Source organism: Macrotis lagotis, chromosome 2 (genome assembly GCF_037893015.1).
Source record: "Macrotis lagotis isolate mMagLag1 chromosome 2, bilby.v1.9.chrom.fasta, whole genome shotgun sequence".
NCBI lineage: Eukaryota > Metazoa > Chordata > Mammalia > Peramelemorphia > Peramelidae > Macrotis > Macrotis lagotis.
Window position 1 is genome coordinate 288,591,424 of NC_133659.1, and position 14,998 is coordinate 288,606,421.

The 14,998-nt window shown below is 37.0% G+C and overlaps 1 protein-coding gene across 1 annotated transcript in view; it reads left to right on the forward strand.

Annotated features, from left to right (window-relative positions):
- Positions 1-14,173, forward strand: part of SDR9C7 (short chain dehydrogenase/reductase family 9C member 7) — a 34,737-nt gene extending 20,564 nt beyond the window's left edge. Inside the window, exon 4 of the mRNA XM_074226340.1 lies at positions 9,735-14,173. Coding sequence (XP_074082441.1) covers positions 9,735-9,955 — 221 coding nt within the window. The 3' untranslated portion in view covers positions 9,956-14,173. The remainder of the gene's footprint in view (positions 1-9,734) is intronic.
- Positions 14,174-14,998: the final 825 nt, after the last annotated feature.

Genomic DNA, 14,998 nt, shown 5'->3' on the forward strand with positions numbered 1-14,998 from the left:
CTACACTCTCTAGTGTTTTTAATAGGAATGGATGCTGTATTTTGCCAAAAGCTTTTTCAGCATCTATTGATATGATCATATGATTTCTGATAGGTTTGTTATTGATATAATTGAGTGTACTAACAGTTTTCCTAATATTGACCCAACCCTGCATTCTTGGAATAAATCTTACTTGATCATAATGTATTATCCTAGTGATGACTTGTAGTCATTTTGCTAAAATTTTATTTAGGATTTTTGCATCTATATTCATCAGGGAGATAGGTCTATAATTTTCTTTCTCTGTTTTAACTCTTCCTGGTTTAGGTAACAGTACCATATTGGTTTGGTAGAAAGAGTTAGGCAGAGTTCCATCTTTCCCTATTTTTCCAAAGAGTTTATATAGGATTGGAACCAATTGTTCCTTCAATGTTTGGTAGAATTCACTTGTGAATCCATCAGGCCATGGAGATTTTTTTTTAGGGAGTTCAGTAATGGCTTGAATTTCTTTTTTCTGAGATAGGGTTGTTTAGGTATTTAATCTCTTCTTCATTTAACCTGGGAAACTTATATTTTTGTAAATACTATTCCATTTCACTTACATTATCAAATTTATTGGCATAGAGTTGGGCAAAATAATTTCGAATTATTACTTTAATTTCCTCCTCATTGGTGGTAAGTTTACCTTTTTCATTTGTAATACTAGGAATTTGGTTTTCTTCCTTCTTTTTTTAATCAAATTGACCAGAGGTTTATCAATTTTATTGGTTTTTTTCATAATACCAACTTTTGGTTTTATTTATTAATTCAATAGTTATTTTGCTTTCGATTTTATTAATTTCTCCTTTAATTTTTAGAATTTCTAATTTGGTATTTGATTGGGGAGTTTTGATTTGTTCTTTCTCTAATTTTTTTAGTTGCATGTTTAGTTCATTGATTTCCTCTTTCTCCAATTTATTCATATAAGCATTTAGAGCTATAATATATCCCCTGAGAGGTGCTTTGAATGAATCCCATAGGTTTTGGTATGTTGTTTCATTATTATCATTATCTAGGATACAATGGTTAATTCTTTCTATAATTTGTTTTTTGGTCCACTCATTTTTTAAAATGAGGTTATTCAGTTTCCATTTTGCTCTGGGTCTATATCTCCTTGGCCCAGTATTGCATATGACTTTTATTGCATTGTGATCTGAGAAAGATGTACTCACTATTTCTGCCTTTCTGCAGTTGATCATTAGGTTTTTATGTCCTAGTACATGGTCAATTTTTGTATAAGTTCCGTGTACTGCAGAGAAAAAGGTATATTCCTTTCTATCCCCATTCAGTTTCCTCCATAAGTCTACCATATCTAATTTTTCTAAAAATCTATTTACCTCCCTAATTTCTTTCTTGTTTGTTTTATGATTCGATTTATCTAGATCTGATAGCGGGAGGTTGAGGTCTCCTACTATAAGAGTTTTGCTGTCTATGTCTTCCTGTAATTCTTTGAGCTTCTCCTCTAAGAATTTGGTTGCTGTCCCACTGGGTGCATATACATTCAATATTGAAATGACTTTATTGTCTATGGTACCTTTTAGGAGGATAAAGTTTCCTTCCTTACCTCTTTTAACGCAATCCATTTTTTGCTGCTGCTTTGTCTGAGATAAGGATTGCTACCCCTGCTTTTTTTATTTCAGCTGAAGCAAAATATATTTTGCTCCAACCTTTTACCTTTACTCTACATGTATCTCTCTGCTTCAAATGAGTTTCTTGTAAGCAGAATATTGTAGGATTCTGGTTTTTAATCCACTCTGCTATTTGCTTATGTTTTATGGGAGAGTTCATCCCATTCACATTCAAGGTTGTGATTACTAATTCTTTATTGCCCTCTGTGCTATCTTCCCCTATGTTTGTATTTTCCCCCTTTCCCCCCCTTTTATCCATATTCCCCAGTATTTTGTTTTTGAATACCTCCCCTTTCAGTATGTTTGTCCTCCTATATCACACCCGCCCCCTTCTTTCCCCTTTCCCTTTTTCCCTTTTCCCTTCCCTTCCTTTTGTTAGTTCCCCTTATTTCGCCCACTCCCCTTCCCTTTCTCCATCCCCCCTCCCCTTTTCCCCTTTTAATACTTGAAAGGTTAGATGTTTTATAAGTTAACTGAGTATGTGTAGGTTGACTTTAAGCCAAGTCTGATGAGAAGAAGATTCTGGTGTTTCTCTTCTGCTCCCTTCTTCCCCTCTATTACCATAGGGTTTTTGTACCTCTTAGTGTAATGAAATTTGTCCCATTCAATCCCCTCCCTCCTCCCGTCTCTTTCCTGTCCCCCTTTCTAGGGGAGGTAGTGTATTTTTTTAGATCATTCTATCTAGGTCATAGAAAATTCTAAATGTCTGTCCCTTCTAGTTCAGTACATTCTATTGGATAGAGTCAAAATTCCCAAGAGTTATTAGAGTCTTTCTCCCAAGTGGGGTTAAAACCAGTTACATCCCATTAGATAGCAGTCTCATGGATAGGTCATGGATGTCCATCATTTCTGGCTCGGTATATTCTCTCTGTTAGAGTTACATTTCTCAGGATTTATGAGAGTCTCTTCCCCCCACCCCCATGCTGGAATATAGCCAATTTCAACTTACTGGATTGCATTTTTTTCCTTTTACCACCCCCCCCCTTTTTTTTTACCTTTTCATGTGTCTCTTGAACCTCCTGTTTGATGCCCAAATTTTCTGTTTAGCTCTGGTCTTTTCATCAGAAACTTTTGAAACTCTTCCATTTTGTTAAATGTCCATCTTTTTCCCTGGAAGAGAAGGCTCAGCTTTGCAGGAAAGTAGATTCTTGGCTGCATTCCAAGCTCCCATGCTCTTCGAAATATCTCGTTCCAGGCCCTTCGATCCCTTAAAGTTGATTCAGCCAGGTCCTGTGTGATCCTTACTGTGGCTCCTTGATATTTAAATAGCTTCTTTCTGGCTGCTTGCAGGATTTTCTCTTTTATCTGATAGTTTTGCAGTTTGGCCACAACATTCCTTGGTGTTTTCATTTTAGGATCTTTTTCTGGTGGGGATCGATGTACTCTTTCAATAACTACTTTGCCCTCCAATTCCATGATATCAGGGCAGTTTTCCATCACTAGATCCTGTAATATTATGTCCAAGCTTTTTTTCTCTTCAATGTTTTCAGGAAGTCCTATAATGTTCAGGTTGTCCCTCCTCGATCTATTCTCGAGGTCAGTGGTTTTGTTGATGAGGTATTTTACATTTGCTTCTATGTTTTCTATTTTTTGATTTTGTTTAACTGACTCTTGCTGTCTCATGGAGTCATTAGTTTCTGTAGACTCCATTGTTTTTTTGGGGGAGGAGTTTTCTTTATTCACCTTTTGCAACTCCTTTTCCAATTGGTCAATTCTACTTTTGAAAGAGCTTTCCAGTTGACCAAATGAGGTTTTGAGAGAATGAATTTCTTTTTGCATTTGCTCATTTGAGGATCTGAGAGATTTATTCTCATTTTGTGTTTGTCCAATTGTACTTTCTAAGGTTTTTTTTTCTTGTTGCAAAGTATTAATTGTCTCTCCCACATTTTTAAGCTCCTTCCTTATTTCTTCAAGGAAGTCTTTCTGTGATGGAGACCAGATTGTATTCTCCTCAGAGGTTCCAGGTCTCTCTGAGTTGGGGTCTTTCCCTTCCAGGAATTTTTCTATGGATCCACCTTTCCGCTGACCCTTCTTCATTATGCTAAGACCTTGAGTTGGGGGGGGGGCTTGTTCCCCTGGGCTTGGGATTGCTAAAGGCTCTAATGATTGCAGTTTCTTTGGCTGGCCAGTAGGAGGTGCTGGTTGCCCTCTATGGAGTGTCTGGGACCTTGGTTGGGAGGCCTTCTCCCTTTGCCCAAAGGGAGGAGTTGGAACTATTGAATTCTTTTGCCTTCAATCAATGGTGGGCTTTACCCTGGCCTGAGGTCATTCCTCAGCTGGGCTGGTTCTTCTGCTCACACATCTGGGCCTGAGGCAGAATTAGACTGCATTTGTTTGGGAAGAGGCCTCTGTGCAATGGTGGCATGGACTCAGAGTTTCTCAGACCTGAGGAGCCCAGGGATGGCGTCCACAGCTCTCCTGCATCAGACCTCTCTCCGCAGCCACTTCCCCAAGCTCCCGGGGGCAGCACCAACACCAGCGCCTCTGCTTCCCCAGGGACCCAAGCCCCCTTCGTACAGCCCTACTGCTGATCCAGCAGGTCTGGCTCTCGGGCCCTCAGACTCCTGGTTCCAATTCAGCTGCTAACCTGGCTGATCCCAGGCTGATCTTCCCTCAGAGCCCAGACTCATCTGTGGGTACTCAGCCAAGGCTGCTGCGGGATACAAATCCTGAGGTAGATTTTCCTCTCCTGGCTTTTCTTTCTGGGTTTCCTGGTTTGGAGTTCTTTTAAGAGGTTTGTTTCATGTGATAGATGGGGAAGAGATCAGGAGACTTTAGAACTGTGCCTGTCTTCTCTCCGCCATCTTGGCCGGAACCATCTTAGAGAACTTTAAAGGACTACTGAGGAGTTAAATGTCTCTGTGGTCATGGCCACACAACTAATAATGTCCTAGACAGGACTGGAAGCTAGGACTTCCTTACTCAAAGATCAACTCTCTATTTGCTATGCCATAGTGTTTTTCACTGAAGTTGTATTATAATTCAAATGATGTGGTGAAAATGTTGTAGTTAATGATATTATAGTTCAAATGATGATTTCTTTTATGAAGCCAGGTCTCAAATGTCATCTTTTTTTATATTGAGAAACAGTCTATTTTTTCCCATTTGACCTTTGTAACTTATTTTTTTAAATTACATCTTATTTGTTCTCTAAATCCCAGGACATCAATAAACTTCTGACAGCTATACCCTGCATTGATATTGCCCCAGTCCCACAGTGAATTTTCAATGCTGTCCCTAGTTGTTGATGACCAAAACAGCATGGTGTTTGAATCAAGACCTTATTAGGAGTCAGGAAGACTCAAATGGAAGTCCTGCCTCTCTTGTATACTATATGACCCTGCATAAATTATTTAACTTCTCCAAGCCTCAGACAGCCTTCAGTGTCAGAGCAGAGAGGGGTGGGGGTGGGGGGAGAGAGGGACTTTCTTAAGAGACAGTTCTCTACACCAATAAAATCCTAAGCCCCATCTAGAAACAATCCCTAAACCAGACACTCATTTCCACAATTTCTGGAAGGTCATTTAAAAATCTCTGGCTGCCATTTCCTCATTTGTAAAATGAAAAGTTTGGCCTAATTAACTTCCTTTTTTTAAAAAAAAGAATATTAGTATATTTTCTTTTCATATCACTTATATTTCAAAGTAAATCCCTCTCAGAGGTTCATCTCTTAAAATATAAAATTCTTTTTTTTTGTTAGGCAATGAGGCAAGTGCCCAAGATCACACAGCTATTAAATATCAAATGTCTGAGAACAGATTTGAATTCAGGTCCTCCTGACTCCAGGGCTGACACTCTGTCCACTGTGCCACCTTGCTGTTATTAAATATAGAATTCTTAAAAGAGGTTTTTTAAAGTGCAACAGAACTAACCAGCATTTAAAACTCCTTTCCAGGCTTGGAAGCCAGAGAAAATGCCTGGAGACAAGAGATAGAATGGCATATTCTTGGAATGGCAGATAGATCAATGGCAATGGATTAAAGACAACATGGTCGAAGAGTAAGATATAAAAAGGCTAGAAAGGTCAGAGAAGGCTAGGCTATGAAGGGCTTTGAGTATTTTGAATTAGATTTGAATTAGAGGACCAGCAAACTTTATTGAGTAGAGGTATGACATGATCAGACCTAGCTTTTAAAAAAAAATCATTTTGGTGGCTAAACTGGAAATGGACTGAAGAAGACAGAGACTTGGGGCAGACAGATCCACCAGCAAACTATAGCAATAGTCCATGGGTGAAGTGATGAGAGTCTGCACCAGAATGGTCAAGGAAAGGAAAGAGATGTTAAAAAAGTGAAGTTGTCAGGGCTTGGCAACAGATTGGATGGAGATCAGGGCAGGGTGGAGGGAAGAATGGGGTGAAAGATAGTGAGGAATCAAATCTGAGGGACTGGAAGAATGAACTGCCCTCTACAGGAATAGGGAAAGTCAGGGAGAGAGAGAGGTTGGAGGGGAAAGGTGATAAATTCCATTTTGAACTCAGGTCCTCCTGACTCCAGGGCTGGTGCTCTATACACTATGCTATCTAGCTGCCCCAATATTTTGGACAGACTGAGTTTAAAATGTCCTCTGGACTTCCACTTTCAAGTTTCTGAAACAAAAGATTTGAGGTTAGGTAAATGTGAGAATCATTACCATAGAGACAGCAATTAAATTCATGGGAATTGTTGAGCTGACCAAATGAAATAGTATAGAGAAGAGAAGAGGGTCCAGGATAGAACCTGTAGGCTATCAACAGTTAGAAAAAGATCCAGCCAAGACAACAAAGAAGGAGTGGTTAGCCAGGTGCAAAGAGAACCAGAACAAATTAGAGTCATGAAAACCTAGAGAGAAGTCAGTGTCAAGGAGGTCAACAGTGTCCAAGGCTGCAGTGCAGTTGAGAAAAATGAGGAGAAAAAAACCATTGGATTAGACAATAAGAAATCACTGATAATTTCAGAGAGCAATTTTGGTGGAATGATAAAGTAAGAAGCTGGATTGTAAGGTTAAGAAACAATTGAGAAGAAACTGGGAGGGGGGATCTACTATTGTAGACCCTTTATTGAGCTTAGTTTCAAAGGGTTGAAGAGATAAAGAATTATAGTTGGGGATGGAAGGATCAAATGAAGGTGGTGTTTGTTTTTTCAAGATGGAAGAGACATGTGCATATAAGCAATAGAGAATGAACCGACAGATAGGGAGATTGAAAATAACTGAAAGAGTGGGGAGGACTTATGGCCAAGATGGCGGAGAGAAGACAGACACAGTTCTAAAGTCTCCTGATCTTTCCACATCTATCATATGAAACAAACCTCTTAACAGAAATCTCCCTCAGTGGCATTAGCTCATTACACTAAGAGACACAAAATACCTATGGTAATAGAGGGGAAGAAGGGAGGAGATGAGAAACACCTGAATCTTCTTCTCATCAGACTTGGCTTAAAGTCAATTTACACATACTTAGTTAACTTAAAAAAATATAACCTTTCAAATATTAAAAGATGGGGGAAGGGGAGAGGGGATGGAGAAAGGGAGGGAGAGTGGAGAAAAAGGGGAACTAACAAAAGGAAGGGAAGGGAATAGGGAAAGGGGGAAAGGGGAAAGAAAGGGGAGGGGTGGTATAGAAGGGCAAACACACTGAAGGGGGTGGCATTCAGAAACAAAATACTGGGGAATACAGATAAGGGGGGAAGGGGGAAAATACAAACGGAGGGAAGAAAGCATGGAGGGCAATAAAGAATTAGTAATCATAACTTTGAATGTGAATGGGATGAACTCTCCCTTAAAATGTAGGCGAATAGCAGAGTGTATTAAAAACCAGAATCCTACAATATGCTGCTTACAATAAACTTATTTGAAGCAGAGAGATACATATAGAGTAAAGGTAAAAGGTTGGAGCAAAATATATTTTGCTTCAGCTGAAGTAAAAAAAAGCAGGGGTAGCAATCCTTATCTCAGACAAAGCAGTAACAAAAGTAGATATCATTAAAAGAGATAAGGAAGGAAACTTTATCCTCCATAAAAGGTACCATAGACAATAAAGTTATTTCAATACTGAATATATATGCACCCAATGGGACAGCATCCAGATTCTTAGAGGAGAAGCTGAAAGAACTGCAGGAAGACATAGACAGCAAAACTCTACTAGTGGAAGACCTCAGCCTCCCCCTATCAGATCTAGATAAATCGAATCATAAAATAAACAAGAAAGAAGTTAAGGAGGTAAATAGATTGTTAGAAAAACTAGATATGGTAGACTTATGGAGGAAATTGAATGGAGATAGAAAGGAATATACCTTTTTCTCTGCAGTACATGGCACTTATAGAAAAATTGACCATGTACTAGGACATAAAAACCTAATGATCAACTGCAGAAAGGCAGAAATAGTGAGTACATCTTTCTCAGATCACAATGCAATAAAATCATATGCAATATTGGGCCAAGGAGATATAGACCCAGAACAAATTGGAAACTGAATAGCCTCATTTTAAAGAATGAGTGGACCAAAAGACAAATTATAGAAAGAATTAACCATTTTATCATAGATAATGATAATAATGAAACAACATACCAAAACCTATGGGATTCACTCAAAGCGGCTCTCAGGGGATATATTATAGCTTTAAATGCTTACATGAATAAATTGGAAAAAGAGGAAATAATGAACTAATCATGCAACTAAAAAAATTAGAGAAAGAACAAATTAAAAATCCCCAATTAAATACCAAATTAGAAATTCTAAAAATTAAAGGAGAAATTAATAAAATCAAAAGCAAAAAATACTATTGAATTAATAAATAAAACCAAAAGTTGGTATTAAGAAAAAAACAATAAAATTGATAAGCCTCTGGTCAATTTGATTAAAAAAAAGAAAGAAAACAAAATTGCCAGTATCATAAATGAAAAAGGTGAACTCACACCAATGAGGAGGAAATTAAAGTAATAATTCAAAATCATTTTGCCCAACTCTATGCCAATAAATTTGATAATCTAAGTGAAATGGATGAATATTTACAAAAATATAAGTTGCCAAGGTTAAATGAAGAGGAGATTAAATACCTAAACAACCCTATCTCAGAAAAAGAAATTCAATAAGCCATCATTGAACTCCCTAAGAAAATATCTTCAGGGCCTGATGGATTCACAAGTGAATTCTACAAAACATTTAAGTAACAAATGGTTCCAATTCTATATAAACTCTTTGGATAAACAGGGAAAGTTGGAACTCTGCCTAACTCTTTCTATGAAACCAATATGGTGCTGCTACCTAAACCAGGAAGAGTTAAAACAGAGAAAGAAAATTATAGACCTATGTCCCTGATGCATATACATGCAAAAATATTAAATAAAATCTTATCAAAACGATTACAACAAGTTTTCACTAGGCTAATACATTATGATCAAGTCGGATTTATCCAAGGAATGCAGGGTTGGTTCAATATTAGGAAAACTGTTAGTATACTCAATCAACAAACCTATCCGAAATTATATGATCATATCAATAGATGCTGAAAAAGCTTTTGGCAAAATACAGCATCCATTCCTATTAAAAACACTAAAGATAGTAGAAGAGGACACATGAGTAATAGGAGAGGAGGAAGGGGGAGAAAAAGGGAACTCTTAGCAAATGGACTAAATTTTTTCTGTAAAATATGAGGCAAAGTTCTCAGCCTACAGATGAAGAAATGGAGGTTGAGAAAGATCTAATAACCCACCCACAGTCATATAGTTAGTAGGTAATGGAGCAGACATTTATGAGCTGCATTTAACTTTCTCAGACCATCTGATTTCAGATCTATGCCTCACTATTTCTTGTATAATATGCCCAGTCTTCTCCAATTTAATGTGATTCCTTGAGGACAAAGCTGTGGGTTTTTTCTTACTTCCTTTGTATTCTTCTCAGTATCTCTGCATATACCTAGGATACAATTAATATTTAATTGAATGAGTGAATAAATGAAATAATAATGAGACATAGGGGAATAATTGTCAGAGCCTTAGAATTTCATAGAAGAATTAAAAAAGATGCGCATCAAAGGAGATATCAGGAAAACGGAGACAATTTTGTGCAGAATCATTGACCTCTTGATTTTTTTTGTCCTCTAATACAGACACGAAAAACTTAAAAAACTGGACCAGATTGGCAGATCCGAAAATTAGTGTGGTCACAGACTCTATGGAACATGCCCTTACCTCTCGGAGTCCCCGGATCCGCTATAATCCTGGCCTGGATGCCAAACTCCTCTACCTTCCACTGGCCAAGCTCCCCACAGTGGTGACGGACTTCATTTTGAGCCGATACCTCCCAAAACCAGCAGGCAGTGTCCTCTGAAACATTACGAAGCGGTATTGGGGTCTGATAAAGTGCATGAGAGTCCCAATGGGGCTGAGTTGAGAAGCCATTTTCTTCAGCCTGAAACTTCCCTCCCCAGGATTTTTCATGCCCTTCACAATGAGCTTCTCTCACCAAGCCAATGCTTAGTGCAAACCTAAGATAATGTTCTTAGGTTCAGAAACCCCACCAAGATACTGGGAAACCTCAAGAGTACAACAGTAATAACAATCTACATTTACATAATTTTTCCTTGCTTACAAAGCACTTTCTTCACAATAACCCTGTGAGGTAGATAGTAAAGTATTATTCTCTCAATTTTACAGATAAGCAAAATGAGACTCATAAAATTGAAATGATTTATTTATAATGAGGAACAGAGCTAAGATCCAAACCAATGTCTTCAGATTCTACAACTAGTGGTCTTTCATATCACCCAATGTCAAAGTCAAGAATAGGACTAATGAATATAATCAGTTCCCAATTCTCCAAACTAAAGAATGATGAAGTTATGGGAAGTCATTTGCAATAGGAAATAATTTTTTGAATGTCTATTTTCTATTTTTGGCCTTTGAATATAAGGAAAAGCTATCCTATAGTCCTTCAAATTGAAAGCTGTGAGACAACACCACAATGACAGTATCCAAGATTTTATCCAAGTAAAAACCTTAAAATGATGTCCCTGAAATTTTCCAGTGTTTTATTCAGTAGATGGATGCTGTGTGTATCAATAAACATTTGCAATCTTTGCCTTTGAGGACCTTATTGTCTAAGGGAGTCAATGTTGAGACACCTGGAATCAATAAAAATAACAAATTAGAATGTTCTAGCAAAAAGGAACCTTCTCATTGCTAGCATTTGAAGAGTACTTTAAGGCTCAGAAAAGGCTTCTCACATCCATCCTGTAAGATAGATGGTATTATCAATTCCATTTTACAGAGGAGGAAACCAAAGTAGAGAGATGAAATTATTTACTCAGGTCACAGATGCAGTATTGGAGGCAGGATTTGAATCCAGCTCTTCTCATCTTCTCATTTCCATTCTGCCTCTCCCTTTCACCACCTGGCTGCTTTGTAAACACTTTAGGGACCAAATTTCAGGATTGGAAAGGATTTCTACAACCATCTAATCCAAATCCCACTATAAAATATTGACTGTCAACTAACTGAATCTTTCCAATTACAAATAGTCTTCTAGGCTTTACCAGAAAAACTTTTAGTAAGGGGGAGCCTAGAGAATTGAGCAAAAAAAAATTTAGGCTATAAATGTACAGTCGATTTTTTTTCCTGGTGAGTAGTTTCTCACAAATGAGTTCCATTGGTGTAATTCTGCAAACCTTTCACATGTTGATTACTTGATTATTACATTGATTATTTCAATGTTGATTACTTGATTATTTAAAAATTGATACTTTTGGTGCTACTGAATTCTATATAAAATTTGATTTACTGATAGATTCTGTATTACTATGTTCTATATAAGTATTGATATTAAGATTAATGAGAGGAATCTAGAATCACTAGATTGCTACTGTCCAGTAGAAGTATTTATATTGTTCATTTTGCATTTAAACAGATTGCTCTTATAACTTTCTTAGGGTCAGAATATCTGGGTCTAGAAACCACAAGTAATTGATATTCTTTACTTTTTTTTTTAACTGAACCTACTTGTCTTCTAGTTTTAATAGGTAAGTTTGCAATTCCATTTGACTGACCTGGCAGAAGCAAGGATCCAAGGAGGAATTTTGGATAACCTTTGGAATAAGGATCCTGGAAGAAATTGTCTAGACCCCTGTGGGATTGCCTAAGAAGGGCCCCTATCTAATCACACTTTGTATTTTCTTGTGCCCCGAGGAAAAGTGCAGATCTCAATTGGAATTATTCTACCTAATCTAGTTTTCTTGTTTGAGAATGGGGAAATACCAAACTGACACTCAGATTCCTAATCCCTATAAAGGAATGCTCCATTTAATTTGAAAGACTCCTAGTGGACAGGTCAAGACAGAAGCCATTTTGCTGTCTTTGTTGCTTGGAAATTGAGAACATCCCTATAAAGGCTAAGGCTCAGCAGACAGGGATATCTGATAAACTTTATAAAATCTTTCTTAATTTTCTTTTCGATTTGGAGAACTTTGTGAAATGTTCCCTGTTCTGGGAATTTACAAAATTTAATATTTGGAGATGCTTGTGATGTTCATCTGTATATATGGGATTGCATATGCTATAACTTTGAGTGTTTCAAGACTTTTCTGTATGCCTCTGAGGAAGCAAGTCAATTGCCATTGCTTATGCCTCCCCAGAGATCACAGAAAACTGACTTGAATTTGGAATGAAGATTGTTTAAAAAAAATCTAAAAAAGTCTATGCTTGTCTGAGCATGGCCAGTTCTCCTAATATGGGTATCTACACTTGAGGAAACTTTGAAGCATGTTCAGTTTGTCTAACCCTCTGATTCCCCTTCCACGTGGGTGGTTATAGCCTTCTTTGAGTAACTACCTTCTTTAAAAGTCCATTGATGCATGGTTGATGGAGTTGTGATCTCATTCAACCTTTCTGGAGAGCAATTTGGAACAATGCCCAAAGGGCTATAAAAGTGTGTATACTTTTTGATCCAACAATACCCTTGCTAGGTCTATATCCCAATAAGGTTTTTTTGCAAGGCAAATGGGGTTAAGTGGCTTGCCCAAGGCCACACAGCTAGGTAATTATTAAGTGTCTGAGACCAGATTTGAACCCAGGTACTCCTGACTCCAGGGCCCGTGCTTTATCCACTGTGCCACCTAGCCACCCCAGGTTTTTTTTTAAAGGAAGAGAATCTACATGAACAAAAATATTTATAGCAGTTCTTTTTATAATGGCGACAAAGAATTAGACATTGAGAGGATGCCCATTAATTGAGGAATGATTATACATGTACATGATTGTGATGAAATACTATTGTGCTATAAGCAATGATAAACAGGATGCTCTCAGAAAACCTGGGAAGATGTAAATGAATTGATGCAAAGTGAAATTAACTGAATCAGGAGAATATTGTGTATAGAAATAGCAATATTGTGTGATGGTCAACTCTGAATAACAACTATTCTCAGTAATACAATAATCCAAAACAAATCTGAAGACATGATGAAAACTGCTATCCACCTCCAGAGAAAGAATTGATAGAGTCTGAATGAAAATTGAAACTATTATCCCTGAATTTTTTGGCAGGGGGAGGTGTATGTGTTTTCTTTTTGCAACATAGCTAACATGGAAATGTTTTGCATGATGACACATGTATAATCTATATCTAAATTACTCAAGGATTGCTCAACCTTGATGAATGCAGCAATTTTCTGCAGTCCAGAGAGCTAAGACAACCTTAGGAGACCTGTTATGAACAATGCTATCCAAATCCATAGGAAAACCTACAGAATCTGAATGAACACTACCTTCACTTTTAAAAAATTTCTCTTATGTTTTCTTTCCTATCTCATAGTTTTCTTTCTATTCCCTTAGTCTTAATTCCTCATACAGAAAATGACTAATCTGTAAACATGTTAGATACAAATGTATATGTATAATATTCACCAGACTGTTTGCCATTTGGGTGGAGAGAGAAGGAGGAAAGGAACTTATGTAACTTATAAATATGTATATGCATATGAATGTTGAAAAACTTTCATAGTATATAATTGGAAAAATAAAAATAAAATATTAATTGGGAAAAAAATTAATCAAGGAGAGGGAAGGGAAAAGGAGGGAGAGAATCTGGAACTCAAAATATTTTTTAAAATGTTTAAAAAGTTTTATTTACATACAATTGAGAAAAAAATTTAAAAGAATTTGAACACTATCACATTTTCATATAACTACAAGGTCAACATTATTTCCACTACACCACACTTCATCTTTATATAATATTGTATTTAAAAGGAAATCTAATTTAAACACAACGTGTACATGTGCTTCCCCAGCATTGTCTTTGAGATTTCTAATGTACTTTATTTTTATAGATGGGAGGTTGAAAACAGTTCTAATTTGATATATCTATGTGAGTGTCCTTTTTTCCAAGTACAGGTTTAGGACCTTTGTCTGTCTAGTCAGTTAAAGACTTGTAACAAGTCCCTAACCCTGGAATAGAAATAAATGTGATAGTATCAAGCTTTTATTCTAGAAAAAAAATCTCATGATTCACCCCTCTGCCTTCATTTGTATCATAAAACTTGATTATATAAGATAGACTGCATAAAAATTGATTCATTAAAAAAGTCTGCTTCATGTCATTAATCATAAAGAAGATCCCATAAAATCCTAGGAACCTGTGAGCATATGCTCAATAGTGACTTAACCAAGTTCATTCCCATTTAATCCACATATTTCTGTTAAGTAATCTGTGACACATCAATAGAAAAATATAAAATGATATGTGGTGGGGAGTGGGGGAAATCTGGCAAGACTGAACTAGTCATTCCCTTTTTTTGACCCCTACCTTGTATTTGGTCACACTTGTGTCAAACAATCTTTTTTCTAATATTCTCTGAGAACCCAAAGTTTTTTGGACCTGAATTGAAGTCAAGCTGTTCAGGATGATAATGACTCCAAACCCAGCAAGCCTAAGTGGAGAGGAAAAACAAAAAATGAGCCAATCAAATGAGACTGAGGGGACAAGAGACTTTGACCTTGGTGGAAATGGGATAAGATGAAGGTTGAAACCAGAGGCTTCACTGATAAAGTCAAAGGTTGTATGATAAGCTACTGTTGTTGTGGATTGAGCTGACAACTAGTCCTGAGTATTCGTATCAAAGATTTCTTTTTCCGTCCTGGACTAGATGGCCTCTGAGGTCTCTTCTAAATCTGATTCAGTGAAATGATTGAAAGATAGGAAAGATTAGACCTCCCAAAGGGACAAATCAGATCCGGGAATAGGTAAAAACTTGGAGGAAATGCATAGTATACAGATATACAGCATATGTGTGGCAAAAGTGTATTACATTCCTACACAATCACAAAAATTTATACATATGAAATTATGGTCTGTGTGTGTGTATGTGTAGTTGTCATT